This window comes from Acanthochromis polyacanthus, chromosome 4, assembly GCF_021347895.1.
Source record: "Acanthochromis polyacanthus isolate Apoly-LR-REF ecotype Palm Island chromosome 4, KAUST_Apoly_ChrSc, whole genome shotgun sequence".
NCBI lineage: Eukaryota > Metazoa > Chordata > Actinopteri > Pomacentridae > Acanthochromis > Acanthochromis polyacanthus.
The window spans coordinates 21274851-21290370 of record NC_067116.1 but is presented as its reverse complement, the minus strand read 5'-3'; the positions used below and the strand labels follow the sequence as shown (position 1 = coordinate 21290370).

The 15520-nt window shown below is 42.5% G+C and overlaps 1 protein-coding gene across 1 annotated transcript; it reads right to left on the bottom strand.

The window, feature by feature from the left end:
* Positions 1 to 409: 409 nt before the first annotated feature.
* On the bottom strand, positions 410 to 14609 carry mknk2b (MAPK interacting serine/threonine kinase 2b). The gene is made up of 14 exons (XM_022201534.2): positions 14471 to 14609; positions 13713 to 13918; positions 13157 to 13244; positions 12875 to 12976; positions 12645 to 12742; positions 10089 to 10168; positions 9810 to 9883; positions 9527 to 9631; positions 9246 to 9301; positions 8986 to 9081; positions 4148 to 4342; positions 3863 to 4027; positions 3710 to 3750; positions 410 to 3596 (listed from the first exon to the last, which is right to left on the bottom strand). Exons 2-14 carry the CDS (start codon positions 13761 to 13763, stop codon positions 3323 to 3325), a joined length of 1425 nt encoding a protein of 474 aa, XP_022057226.1. The 5' UTR covers positions 13764 to 13918; positions 14471 to 14609; the 3' UTR covers positions 410 to 3322.
* Positions 14610 to 15520: the final 911 nt, after the last annotated feature.

The following is a 15520-nucleotide window of genomic DNA, read 5'->3' as shown; positions in this document are numbered from 1 at the left end:
CCCAGGAGGATCATGAGGTGGCACACGGGAGCTGCAGCTCTTGCAGCGGGTTGCATCAGTCTGACTGGCCGAGGCTTGCAGTGCAGAGCGCCACCCACAGAGCGACTGCAGCAAGATGAAACCACAGTTACATTTCAGTGTGTGATCAACAAGCGAGCTCACATTTACCATGAGCCAAGGACAAATGTGACACACACAGCTCATGTATCGGCAGTGATATTGGTAGACGGATTTACAGCACAGAATCAGATGGAACGGCCTCAGCCTTGGCCAAATGATAAGACTGCTGGTTAATATGAAACTAGAGATACGGGAGAGCACCTATCGGGGAAAGTACATTTGTTTTCACTTGAGCCCTTTTGGCTTGAAGCAAAGTATGAAAACATTACAGGAACTAGACAGACAAATATGTAGTTCAAAGCATTTTATTGCATTTTTTTTTTTTAGAAAAACAATACAAAAATTCTGTAGCAACTGTCATAAAGGTTGCCTTGAGTGAACTGCAATCATTCACATGGTACAGTAAAGTGCTTATTTTAAATCAAAAATATTTTTGTACTTAAAGGATGTATTCATTTGTAATTTCTTCCCATGAACACAATGGGCTTGGGGTGATTCGGACAGTGTTAGAAATCAGGTGTCAACTCAAAAAAAAAAAAAAAAATTGCTTGAGGACTGTATCATTATAGACAGAATGACCCCACACCATGCCCATGAAAAGAACCATTTAGAACACATTTGATCAGTGTTGCTGGATTGTAAATGCTTTTGCCTGTGGGCTACATTCAAATTGTGGGGAGGTTGAGGATACTGTCCATCTGAATGAATGACTAACACTTCTTTACTTCAAAATGACATACAATAAAAAAAAGTTGTGAGGTTGTATCATTTTGTCCCCTTTCCCCCAGTAAGAGGCAGTCCAAAAAGATACTGCCATTCGACAAAGTAGAAATGGTAATGACCAAGAAAACTCCTAGCTATATCTGTCAGGATATTAGAGTATGGCCAAAGTCTGTGCGTTTCCGAGTATCCCACCCTATCAAAAAGTAGGGACTAAATTGTGTGATGCTCAAAAGGGAGAAAAAGGCAGAATACTGAACTGTATAGGTATTTTCAAAACCCCAAGATTGCCTTGATCATCAGCTTAATGCTTTGAGATTACCAATAGCAAAGTAGTTTCCAAAATGGAGAAAAAACAGCTGCATACACAAATTCAAGTAAGTCTTACTATAAGACATAAAACCCCAGAACGATGCATCGGTAGAAAGGTATTTTTTTAGAACTATTACAGTGTCCTATTATCAGCATAATGGGTCCTTTGACACCATCTCCAGAGTACCATCGCTGCAGTGCTGGCAACAGGACATGGACAATCAGAAGTTCCCCACTTCTCACTGCTAGGTGATGGATCTTATGTTCAATGTCATGAATTGAAACCCTCTTTGGTGAAATGGCTACAGTGAAACCTCATCACCAGTCCATTACCTGTCAGTTTCAGAATGAGCTTTAACTTAATCTGAACACACACACACACAAAAAAAAGATTATTGCCAACTCTTACACATAAAAAAAATAAAACTTAAAATTTGCCTTCACTGGGCATGAACGCTCCAGCTCAACTAAACAAACTCTTTCCATCTCACCTCATACACCACATACTCTGAACTTTTAAAAACAGACATAAAAAAAATAAAGGAAAACATCTGGTGTTTCACCTGAACTGAACAGCACCTGCATGGAAATCACCATATAGAAAATAAAAGCTTATTAACAGCCATACAAAAAAAGGAAAAAAAATAAAATAAATCAGTGTGGCACATTGACATGGAGTTATCAAACATGAAAAATAAAGTAAACTTAATACAGCTAAATGTCTGTGGAGGACTTTTTTTGTTGTTTTTCTTTTTGTGGAATGTTTTTCCTTTAAGGTTTAATTTTTTTTTCCTTTTTATGAAAAAAAAATCTCATCTGCCTCTTATTTGAAAGGAAAATTTGTGATGCCCTTAAGAAGGGGTGTGTCTCATTAAAGATCAGACAGTGGTGACACCTTGAAAGAAGATGGTCCAAAAAAAAAAAAAAAACCCACTAAATGTATTTGTTCAACAGACAACGCTCTGGTCACATTGGCCAAAATGTGCTTTTCAACCCTCCCTCATGGGAGTTCTAAGTGTTAAATCTGATTCATAAATTTATGTTGAAAGAAAAAATTACAAAAAAAAATACAAAAAAAATTGTAGTTGTAGCAAGGGAACATGTCATAAATTCTTTGCAATCAAAGTAACACTGACCCAGTTTCTCGTGTTGCCATTTAACATCCTGTATAATTAGCCTGCACCAACATACCAGATATATCAGCTCAGAATCTTGTTTTTGTGTGGCCATACATCACAATCAAGCAAAATAGATTAACACTAATTAACTTGCCCCATGGCCTCAAAAGCTCATTGTGGTGGCCACTGAGAATCTGGCATATGGTAATATAATACCGGTATGAATTGGTGCAAAAGTAACTCATAATAAACTGGTCGGGTACAGACAAACATTCGTTGCTCTTAAAGCATTAAGTGCATGGCCACCAAGCTGGATGAGTGCATGTTTCATCTCAGACATTTACAGAAGAGGCTCAGTTGTGAGGAATTCATCTTAAATGGAGGAAAAAAAAAAAAAAAAAAAAAAAAACTTTGAAGATTTCCCAGCCCCATAATGGACCGCACCAGGCACGGACAGCATTGGCTCACAGCCCTGCCAACCCCTCATGTACTGAATCCCTTTGAAACGGGAACAGCCTTCATCTTGGCATATTGCATAAGCTTGTACATATCTGCAGATGGGCCATTCATGCATATACATACAGGCAAAGAGAACATTCCAGATAACTTAATTCACAGTGGATCCAGTTGTAACGTGGGAGCAGCACAACAGGTTGTCCTTTGGTGTCTGAGCTTAGTTTTGAAGATAAATGTTCTGAATTCTTCTTAACTGAGTTGTATGAAAAAAAGAACATAACTTAAATACTTTTCTTTCTCCCAAATCATTAACTGGCCCTCCTCGCCAACTTGGACATGCACATAAGTGTGTTTTCTATATGCAGGTCCTGTGCTGATGTGCTTCAGAAGTGCTGCAGAAGGGCAGAAGGCATTTAGAGGAAGGGCTGCAAGCAGCGTCTCCCTTTACAGCTAGGCAAGAAAGCCTGAATGGCAGAGGAACCAAGGCCAGCTACAGTCAGAGAGGGGAGCCAGAAATGGGGAAGGAGAGTCTCAGGGCAGTCTTTAATTTTGGACTTGAATCTTAACGGAAGGTCGGAATTCAGGGTCGACAAATTTCAGGCACAGTCTCCCACGATAACAAGAGGGGCTAAGAGCTGACGAAGCTCTGCAGCAGAGACAGGCCCTCCCTTCGGCTGGCTGCTTCGCTGCCTGCGCCTGGCCAGCTTGGAGTTGGAAGGAGGAGAGAGGCGCATTGAGGAGCCAGTAGCCGTGATAACAAATGGAACTTCCTGTTCCTGCTGGTCCTCCATGCCGTCTTGTTCAGCCAGCTGCCGGTTCACAGCCATGGCCTTGTCAGCAAAGAATGTCAGATCCCTGGCACTGCTGGTCCTGACAGACAAGAACACAGACAAAATATTACACTGTGAACAAAGAAAATGTAAAAGTGCCAAATAATTCCTATCAAAATGTCCTTTAAAGCTGTAGCTCTATTGCCTTCTTACCTCTGGTGCAGGATGGATGTTGGCAAAGTGTCAGATGCACCCTGAATAATAAGGAAAGACATGTTCACTCATTAGACACAAAGCACTACATCCACAACATAAAGTAATTATATATGGTGGCTGACATTCAGGTTCTGGTTTATTCAGACTTACCCCCTGCACCCAGGGGTGCTGCAGCACCTGACTGGCACTCAGGCGGTTTTTGGCATCCCGAACCAGAAGTTTGGATATGAGGTCTTTGGCACTTGAGGAGATGTGAGCCCAGTCTTTCTCTGGAAATTCATATTTTCCTTCCTGGATACTCTCAAACAAAGTGTTCTGGAAATCGACATTAAAGCATTGAGCATCAGTTTCCTTGGCTTTAATGAGAAATGAATGTCAATGTCATGTAGAAGATAAACAAAGCTGAAGGGCTGAACACACATATCAAAGTCTTACCTGGCAGGTGTGGCAGGGTTCCCCTAATTCCCAACCACAGTCACCGCCACAGCGGCCTACAAAGGGTGGGTAGCCACTCAGCATGATGTAGAGGATGACTCCAAGGCTCCACAGGTCACAGCGCTTGTCATAAATTGTAGCCTCTTCACTGAAGGCCTCAACTACTTCAGGTGCCATGTACTCTGCTGAGCCACACTGTGAAGAGAGAAACAGAACAAAAAACAAGTTTGTTAAACCCAGGGATGACAAAACGAGGAAAGGTAATTATAGCAGAAATGAGTAAACCACAAGAAACAAGCCTCTCTTGGCTGCAGCTACATTCTCAAGTTCAGCTGATACCTCGTGGTTCCAAGTGCTAAAGCTCCAGGCCTACATTTGGGCTGTGTGGTGGAGGGCAGCCTATGTGACAGTCACATGCTCATCTGCAGTGAGGGAGTTCATTTCAAATTTGCCACATAGCTTTGTCAGTCGAGTACGCCTTAGAAGGAACATCATGTTGTGAGGCACGTTAGCGTGGGTAGACAGCAGTGGTGAGTCACTGCTTTGACCAGCCTGTTATACACAACCCAGGCAGAACGGGCTGAGGGCAAGTATAGGATCAGCTCTGACAGTGCCTTGTTATGTAGCTAGGACAGAAATTAGGCCAAACACTGAGCAGGGAAAAGCGGATTGGCTGTCCCGCAGAGCCAGAGACTGGGCTGAGTCCTGGCTGGTTACATAACTTGGAAACACAAACACCAAATGCTGTTTTAATACTTTAGGAACAGAAAAGAGAAGCAGGTCGCTAGTTCAGCAGGACACACATCTTTTTAATCCAGCAAGACTTTACATTGTTGCCTCATTACACAACTTGAGACTTACAAAAAATACGTGTTTCTCAGGTATCTAAAGAATGTCGAAAATACAGACTACTATTAGAATGAATTCTGAGAACACATCCTTGTAAAATCCACAGATTTACACACAATATTGTGGAGTACTTGTCCACATAAAAAGCCTCCATCCTGACAACCACCTCTGGCCTACATCCTTCCTTCTCCCTGCAGAGACACATGTTTACATTGAGCAGTCCTCCATTGTGTCCCAGTACCATATACCAGCTGTCTCCTAACTCCGCCTCCACCCTGCTGCACCCTTATGTAATGAAATTTGCTGCACAGGAATCTCATCTCAGACAAAGCTGCTTCTGTCAGAGAGAAAACCCCAACCCCCACATTTCCACCACCAACATCATGTCTGGGGCAAGTGCTTACGCAGACAAGCCCCCAGGATCCAGGCCAAATGCAGCTGCCGTGCGCACATAAAAGGCACAAGCATGAAGGATATTTCTTTCCTACCAAGGTGCCCTAAAATCGAAAAGAACTGTGCTAGATAAGCTATCATAAACAGCTATCAAGGATAATCTTGTTTCAAAACCACCCAAGCACATTTATCATCAAAAGACAGCTCTGGGTAAAGATAGCTAGTCGAGGACCGCCTGCAAGTGCCTCTGATAAAAGCAGAAGGGGGAGTGAAATAACAGTAATCATGGCTCTTTGGCACAGCCTTAAATCTAAACTCACATTTGTTCTTCCTGTGCTGCTGCTGCAAACACCTGGTGAACTTGCATCAGTTACATCCTCCCTACACCACTGTGAAGCTGCAGAAAGTGGCTAATCAGCTGCTGTTACCACAGGATTTGTCGGTATTGCAACCTGGGGCTTTCCTGAAACCATGTGACTAGTCGGACCACATTGACACCGCTGAGGACACACCTCTGCTGTTTGTAAACGACAGGATTATTGGAAGAGGCTTAAAGGAATAAGCCCTGTTCTGTCGTCACACAGCTGCACCTGCATCTGTGCCAAGTACATCAGGAGCAGTTCCTTCAATTAACTGCCTAAGCTGCTTCTGTTTTGACTCTTCGTGTTGTAGTTCCACCCAGTTTCCAATTGCTGGATACAAGCCTTGATATTTGAAGAGTCAGACTTGCTTCATGCCAAGGAGGCAGGCAGTCACTTGTTCTGAATTCCTAATGAACTAAAATTAGCCTTTTCCTAGAAAGGTCCCTCTCTTCTTCCCCGAGTCCCTGGTGTTCCAATACACACCACTCAGCACGAACACATCCACTGTAAACTTAGACACTTTCATAGCCCTCGGATAAAGTTGATTAAACACATTCAGCAGAACCGGGAACATAAGCAATACATGCAAACACACATGTATATTGTCCAACAGCAACTGTCTGGGTACAGTGTGGGTAAAGGGGGGCAGGGCGAGAGTGCTAATAGACAGATGAAAATCGGATAACATTGTTCCTGTGATCAAGTCAAAGAAAACAAGCCAGAGCGCATGAGCAGACAGAGTATTTGTCCCTCCTGTTATCCTCCCCCTCCCACCGTTCTAGCCAATCACATCTCAGTTGCTAGGTGTAGGGGGGAAAAACTAAAATTTCTAGAACAAGCCTCATGCATGGCCATTGTATAAAGAACATAAAGAAAGCGCACACCAGCACAAGAGTGGTTGGGGCCACTGGGCGGAGACTAAGCAGAAGGACAGGGTGGATGTTTTTCTCTCTCATACCACAGAGAGAAAAGGGAAACGAGCAAGGGTTTCTGTGTTTTGGTTTCACTGCAGCTTCTTCATACCACAGGACACAGCCTTGTAAAAGTCATACCGTCTTGCCTGCGGTATTACATTCCAAGGCTATCACACCGTGTCCTGTCCTCAGGCATGTACTTTTCTTCTGCTGAAATCTAGAAGGTCTAGAATACACAGTTCTGGCTCAACTAAAAATACTTTGTAATTTAAGAAGAAGGCCATTTCAAATAATCAAAGCATTTCCAGATAAAGTAGCTCATGCACCCCAGTACAACAAACCTACAATCAATCATTCAGGTGACGCATCAAGTTTGGCCTGAATGACTGAAGACTAAACAGGACACTACTTGGCCCCCAGACTATCTCCACTCTACAAACATCCAGGGACAGACTACCTATCCATTATTTCTGCTTGAGGAAGATTAAGCTACCAGTGAAAGACAAAAAAAAATTAAAAAAATCCCACCCACCACATTCCTGCAGGCTAAACTGTTAGCCTTCACCTGCTCTGATCCATCTATCCAACCCACCAGACAACCAGCAGGGCAGAGTATTTGTTTGCAAAAATAGAATGCTTGCCAGTTCAACTTTCCTCTTTGAGGCTGCAAGTATCCCACTTCTTTGGGCACTGATCAGAGGTATTGCTTTGTATTGTGATGACAGCAGCAAAGATAATCAATTGTGAACCCAAAACTCAAGGGCCTCAGTATTTGCTGATGATAAGCAACAGGCCGTCGACATTAAACAGAGGGATATCGTTCCAAGTGCCGCTGATGCTTCAGCATGATGACGAAATGCAAAATTAGGGACATTCAGGCAGCAATCAATGACATTTCAGAGAAACTGTCAGACAATGAACTATTATAACCTTAAAACACAGTGTTTTCTCTCTCCCAATCAACGAGCTGACCTGCTAATAGCACCACTCAGGATTGCCCAATAGGCAGTCAGCGAGTTGGACTAGATAAAGACACCGTTTTACAACCGTTCTTATCCAGTGTAGGGAACAAATCATTGAGATTATATGACCAAGATTATACGACAGAAGAACCTCGCCTAGCATTTTATCAAAAATCTATATCAGTCATTGACAGGAGTGGAAAGTAATGAATTACATTTACTCACATTACTGTAATTGAGTACTTTTTATGAGTAATTTGTAATTTTCAGAGTAGTTTTTGAAATGTGTAATTTTTACTTTTATTCAATTACATTTTGACCCAAGTATTTTACTTCGCTACATTTGAAACCCCTCACATTACTGAGTACAATATTGACAGTGAAAAAAAAATTAAATGCGAGCGGAAAACCACTGTGTCCCCGAAACTGAAAGTCAATTGCATGACCTTGCCTTGCGCGCGCCCTTTAATCTGGATCTACGCGTTGGAAGATGGCTGTTGCTGACCAAGATATGGAGATCATGAAGGAGGAAGAGTCCGAAGAAGACACAAATTCTGGAGAGGAAAGCCACAAAAACCCTTGGCCAAACTTAGAAGACTTATTCGCGTTCAAACGCACAAAGGGCAACAACGTTATAATGCTGTGTAAAATGTGGCTGCCCGGCAAAACAGAGCTTTCAGCATATAAGACATCAACGTCCAATTTGCGAAAGCATGTGGTGGTAAGTTAGCACATTTTTATTTGTTCTATCAGGTTGTAATTGTTCTTTATTACTGTATCTCTGCTCTGTGTTGTAAATCGTTCTATTTGCTAAATTCTTGGATCTTCTATTTTCTTCTATTTTGAATACTTTGATTCTTGTTTAAATTTCTTTATTCTTATCATAATGTTGTCGGATGGACAATGGGACTGAAAAAAGTTTGCACTATACAGTACAGGTTGTGACTGTCCTTGTTTTCCTTGTGTTGAGGATCATGTTACTGAGCTTTTTTTAAGTGTGGATGTGCACTTTAATACGCCTCAAAGTTGATTAAAACAACTTGTGCTGAACTTTATTCATGACTCATCCTTTTTTTGCATTAAATAAATGAAAGTAACGAAGTAACTTGTACTCAAATTACATTTTAAATGAAGTAATTTTGTACTTTTACTTGAGTACATTTTTAGATGGGTACTTTTACTTTTACTCTGAGTAGAATTTAAACAAAGTAAAGATACTTTTACTCAATTACATTTTTTCAGTACTTTTTCCACCTCTGGTGATTGACTTATTTTCCTACCAAAACCATTTCCATTTACAACAGAGGTTGAAAAATTGCACCATGAACAAGATTAGCACAATAAGCAGACGGACTTACAGGAGTGAGGAGCTCAGGGGTGGAGATGGGCGAGCTGTCACTGTTCAGCTTTATCCCACTGCCCAAGTCAAAGTCACAGATCTTGACTGGGGAAATCTTACAGAAAGAAGGAAATACATTTAGATTTGGGGGGAAAAAAGGCTGAATTCTTTACCATGATGTAATAGTAGCAGAGCTGATATTAAAAAACACATCAAACTCCAACTACATTAGCTGTTATTTGGACCAATTAGGAAGCAACATGTTGGTAGCAAACTCACCTTATCTGCACTCTCACAGAGAATGTTTTCAGGTTTTAGGTCTCTGTGTGCCATTCCTAAAAAAAAAAAAATTAGTCATTTAGCAATTAGTCATGTTTCTTTGTTAGGAAGAGTTGTCAATTATGATAAGATCAAGGAAAATTCATCTTTTATGTTATGTCTGTTTTAAAAAAACAAGTAAACCATCTACTGGATGAAAACCCATCTCATTATACATGTATACTTTTGGGGCTGTTGTGCGTTTTTCGTGATCATGAGGAGTAAAAACACTGTGGTCTTACCTTTGTTATGCAGGAAATCTAGAGCGCTGGCAATGTCCTGCACAACAACACTGGCTTCCTGCTCACTGAAGTGCTGTCTCTTGTGAATGTGTGCTAAGATTGACCCTAATGGGAGGAAAAATGAGTACATCAGCTCTATTTACCAGCAAATTGCATACAGTGACCGCCTCCCCACACACAGACAAACAACTGGCTACAGATTAGAGAGTAGGTATATGCATTATAGGAAAGTTTATAAATAAATAAAGGGATGTGATACCAGCAGCAGCTGTAATTCACTTACCTCCTCTAAGCTTTTCAAAGACCAGGTAAAATTTATCTTCCTCTTCAAAGAACTCCACCAGCTCCAGGATGTTACTGCAGAAAAGAGAGCAAGAGAACGGTCAGGTATTTCCAACTGACTGGAAAAAAAAATAATCATGTGAGTTCTGCAGTGTGGGGTAAGATGACTAAGGGGCTTCAAGAGAATAAGCTACAGCACAAAGTGGGCCACTTAGTCTGCAGTGCTGTCTCCGTACATTTGTTAGGAGACATTATGCTTGTCATGACAGCAGGACATTACCTGTGGCCCTGGCACTGGTAGAGCATCTCAACCTCACGGAAGACACGGCTGCGGCTGTGACCTGGTCTTTTCTCAATGATCTGAAACAGAACAACATCAAAGCTGAACCACATCATCAAAAAATAGGTCACTAAATGAGTAAGCCAGCAACTTTCATGTCTTCCACAGCAATAGGACGGAGAATAATTCTGTAAGTGCTCTAACTGAAAAACAAACAAATACATCTGTGCAAGTAACGGCTGGGTGCAGCCCACACACACACACACACACACACTCATTACCACAAAACCCCACTTGCTGCTGTGTTGACTGCAAAGCAGACAGTATAGTGTGGACAATATATACCCCATATACAGTGCCCAGGAACTGGCCTCCTTCCAGACCAGACTTGCATTTTTCCTGCTTGCCATATTATGTCCCACCCTGTGATACAGTTGCAAAGATAGTTTACCTACTTTCAAGTGCTGCCTTCCAAAGCAGAGACAAAGCATAATGAAAAAAGTTGCAGCATCTATGTTTACCCTTCATGTGTGACCCATATTTAAATCTTGAGTGCTCTTAAGGAGCCATAAGTGTTCCCCTGCAAGAGCCCATGATCTAATCCAAAACGGTTTACAATAACAACAGAAAATGCCTCTAAATATAACTTTGTGCTGCCTGGAACTAAACCACAGAGGGGCCACCAGCTGCACGATGCTCTGCCAAGAGAGACAGAAAGATAGACTGCTGACACCAAAGCAAAAGGCCTGAATTTTCCAGCTCTGGTTGGTTATTGTCTGCTTGGGAGGCTGGCGCATGCTTCTCTTCCTGGTAGCTGGATTACAGCTGCTATTGAAGCCCAGTGGGGCCAGAGTTAGTGTGCGTCTAGGATTATACACAGACAAGAGGCCTGTGAGCAGTCCAAAGCCTGTGCACTGTTCCAGCCTGAGTCAGCAGCATAAACAGTAACCCAAACTGCTCCCTTTCTCATAATCACAACATTAAAAACTCCTATGGTGATAAACAGGTAAAGATAAAGAAACTGTAAAACTCATTAGTGCATTTCCAAGTTAAAGAGGTGAACACTGTTTGAGAAGAGCCAGATTCATGAGTGTTTATCCAAATCACAGCTCAAATACAAGAGTCAGCAGAAAAACAGGGCCTCACTCACTGCAGGTTCAAACATCAACCCAGGGTTGTGAAATAACAGCTTTAAGCAGAAGGATCGTCTGGGAATCCTCAGATAGGCATGCACTGTGCAGCCTGTCGCTTGTCTTTAGGTCCGTGGAGCTTTTGTTGCAATTGCAACACAAGGAGCCCACACATGTAACTCACCCCCCACTCCTGTGTCTGGAGGGGGAGGGGAGAGACAGGACATCTGGCAGGAACAGTCTGAGCCCTATCCGACTCCCAAAAGACCTCCAATAACCACGACCCTCATCCCTCCTGCCCTAGAACTGCGAAGTCCCAAGGGATCTACTAAATCATCCTGGGATAAACAATACCAACGAATCATAGTCACAGGGCGCAATCTGTGCACGGCCTCTTTTAAAATATTAATTAGAATGACATGGACACTTGCATAATGAGAGAGCAGGCTTTAACTGTCCCCTTGCTTCTAACTTCAACAGAACTGAACAAATAGAGATTCATTTGAAGAAAAGAAATCACTTTGTGTTTACATTTGATCTCTCAGTGGGATTGATGGGTTAAGGGCCAAGAGTATAAAAAAAGAAAAACAAGCTCTAGTTCTAGTTTTCTGCACCTCAGCAAAGAAATGTATTTCACAATGTTTTGCTGATAAAAAATGAGGAAATGAAAATTACAAGCAAATTCCCTGGAGTCAAGACATGTATTCACAAGTCCACACCCCATTTGGAAAGGAAAAAGAAAAAAGTAAAACTGTACAGAATGAGAACAAAGCAATGTAAACACCCTGGGTCACAACCCTCACCCGCCGCCCCTCCTTCCTCTCTGTGGGTTTTGTTTTGGCACAGTTAGCAGTACACAGTGTTCTTTCTATGAGCGTCCTCTGTAGGCAATAGGAGTAAAGAAAAGGGGTGGGGATATCCCTCCCAGCTCTCTGATAGGCTGGTGAACTATAAAAACAGTGAGGGGAAGCGTCTGCTAACAGCAGCTAGTGTTGCATACAGAACACAGCAAAAAGTGCAGCAGTAGCACAACAGAAGAGAGCCTGCAGACATCTACTACAGAGGCCTGCACTAAAAGAAAAGAGAAAAAGAGGTGTCCTGTCTGGGGGCTACAACTTTCCTCAAGCTTTATAAAGGCCGACGAGTCAAAAAAAGCAACATGAAAACAATGATGGACATCCAGTAGCCTGGTTTCCTTACATTTCAATCTTCAATAGCATTTAATGGCACAGGGCCTCTCCATATACAAAAGGGATTTCATTAAGCTATACACTACCAACCAAGCACAGTTCTCGAGAGATAACGTCTCCATACTGATTTCTAGTCATGCCCCCACACAGACAGTAGGAGAGTGGGAATAGCCAACAACAGTGTTGCTTTCAAACTGTTCACAGTCATACATTAACTGTACGGCAGTGTGTCTTACCTTGACAGCATATTCTTTATTGGTGATGAGGTTGATGCATGTTTGCACTCTGGCATAAGCGCCCTCTCCTAGTACTTCTTCCTGCAGCCTGTAGACATCTGAAGCACAAAAAAAAACCTGGTTAGGAAAATACTCATTCAACTATATGAGGGAAAAACTCAGTAGTCATTCCAGAGTTGTTGTTTTTTTAATAATAGCAGCATAATGGTATTGAAAATAAAAGCTCTTACCCTCAAATCGGCCAGAGAAACTGTCAGTTGCCCGGCAACGCTTTTTCTTCTTGTTTCTCTTCTTGGCATCGGGGATGTCAATAGGCTGGCTGGAAGGCATGTCTGTCAAAATAAGAGTGTATTCATTATTATGAGCTAGCGATGGAGGAGGAACTCAAAACATATTCAAATGTGTTGAGTAAACACTTGATTTTCTTTTACTAAATTGGACAACCCCAGGTCTCTCTTTTTTGCATTGTGATTTGTTGACAGAAAGTTACAGTATTTCAAACTCTTACTCACCATGTCTTGGGGAAGAATCAAAATTAAATGAATCAATAAGATGGGATCCATTTTTAGTGAAGTCATCTGATTCAAAGGGATTTTGCCCCTGAGGAGGAATAATAAAGACATTAGTTACGGTATGCAATCTCATCAGTGAACTATTTTGCTGAGAGCATCAGTTTCCAATAATAACTGATAACGGCTTCTTATCCCACTTCCTGTCACCACAAACTCAAAGGAGATTAGAAAAGTAGACTGGAAAATACAATGAAACAGCTGATGCGCCAAAAGCTACAGAGAAGTCTAGCCAAACAGAAATATTTCCGAGCCACGTTTCATACAAGCAACTAAGAGCCACATTCTCAAATCATACATTCATTATCTGCACATACATGTGTCAGCATGCCATATATTATGCTTGTCAGCCATCAAATGTGGAGAGCAACAGATGTGTTTATATATAGCTAGGTGAAATCCTCGCTCGTGTATGCTGACAAACGTGCTCTGATTACAGAGGCTTCCTAAAAGGCGTGATGGCAGCCCTCCATCTTCCCTCAACAGACGTCAGGCTCACCTTGAAAGAGCGGTGGAATCCAGTGACTTCGGTGATCTTGTTTTGCACCATTTTGCTTCGATTTTGGTGGATGGGCGGCGGCGGCAGCGGTTCTTTTTGGGATATTAATTTGCACTTCTCCGAAACAGATAGTCGTTTCAGAGACAGTAGCAGGTGATCACACTGCGCTGGCTGGTCAGCTTGCTGCGGAGCTTTAAACGGGAGCCCTGTGGACGACACCGAACACACCTCGACGTTACAACACGCATCGCCACTGCAAATCACCCAGACAGCACCTCACAGGTTTCTCGAGTGTAGCTACTTTAACTGAGCCAAACAGCAGATTAGCTTATATTCGTCACATGTGCTGAGGCTAAGCTGGTCAAAACAGAGTGCCATAATAGCAACAGCTAACAGCGCCACCCACGTTTAGCTTAGCTTTCTGTTGGGTGAGTTACAGTTAAGTAGGAGGAGACATTAAATAGAAACTCATTGAAATGCTGCAGTTTGGCAACATACTTAAATATGTCTGGAGGCCACGCTGTTGACATTAAAACAATGAAAGCAACCACGGGGAGGCTAATACCAGTCCAGCTAACATTAACCTGCTCTGGAGCCATACACTAGTTCACCGTCACGACAGATTTAACTTTAACGTCAGACAACAAAGGTTAGCTAGCAGCCGTTAACACCGTTACTGCCGCGGGGCAACTGTTTGAACCATTAGCAGAAACAAAAACAAGCCAACAAAACAGTCATGAGCTACTTTCTCTACTCACCCCGTTGTGAATTTTATAGCTCCAGTGTTAGCGTCGGTGTTTGACCCACTGCTTCAACAGCCGCAGAGGACGGTCGAGGGGGGAAGCGCCTGATAGTTTGTGCGTGGAAGGTGGCAGAGGAGCAGCAGCGTGGGTGTTTTTATAACCTCCCTCTGACTCCGCCCACCGCCGCGCTGCGTCACCGCACCAGAGGGCTCACGTGCTTTCTAGAAACGGTTATGGAGGCCGGGTCCCGTTTCGTTTCGCTGCTTTACCCATAGACATATATATGTCTATGGCTTTACCGCCTCTGAAGCAAAGAAGTGTGATCTGCTGTTAAACAAGGCAAACATGACACGAGATATAAATTAATTAGCAGGACGACTTAGGGAGTTTAATGCTGTCTTATTTGGAGGTCTGCACACATTACAGAAAAAAACTCCCAAAACAAAATCAGCACGACGCAAGAATTGGTACTGGGCCCGTGTGCTGTGTTTTGTTTCGGAGGCCCTGCGGGGGGAGGATGGGACTTATGGAGGAATGGCGAGTTGCTACGTGCATGTCGGCACAGTCAGCAGCCACGGATGTTCTCTTGAAATACCCGTGAGTGTGTCAATGGAGAGGAAGAGAGAAGATTAGTGCGACATGTAGACAAACCAGATTGACCAACTTACTCTATACCAACATTTAGATCACATCATCGCTCTGCTGCAGTCACTGGACGTGAAGGCCACTTTATAACTGCCTCACACACACCAACACTAACAGATTAGCTTCTTTTCAGCCACATTCCCTCGTTGTGTGGCTCAGATATTAACAAATGTATACTGACAGTCAATAGAAACTTTGAGGTAGAAATGTATGCAGAATTCTACTTGTAGGGGGGTTGTAATTATTCATTGTAGATTTACTGATGATCTAGTGCCCTGGTAGTTGAGATAATGATGAGTTGTCATTTTGTCATGATTCATTGCACATGGGTTGGTCACTTTGCAAAAGTGAACCAAATACACACCAACCAATACTCAGTGAGTATCTGCACAATTTGAGAATGGGTTTTGAAGGCCTATA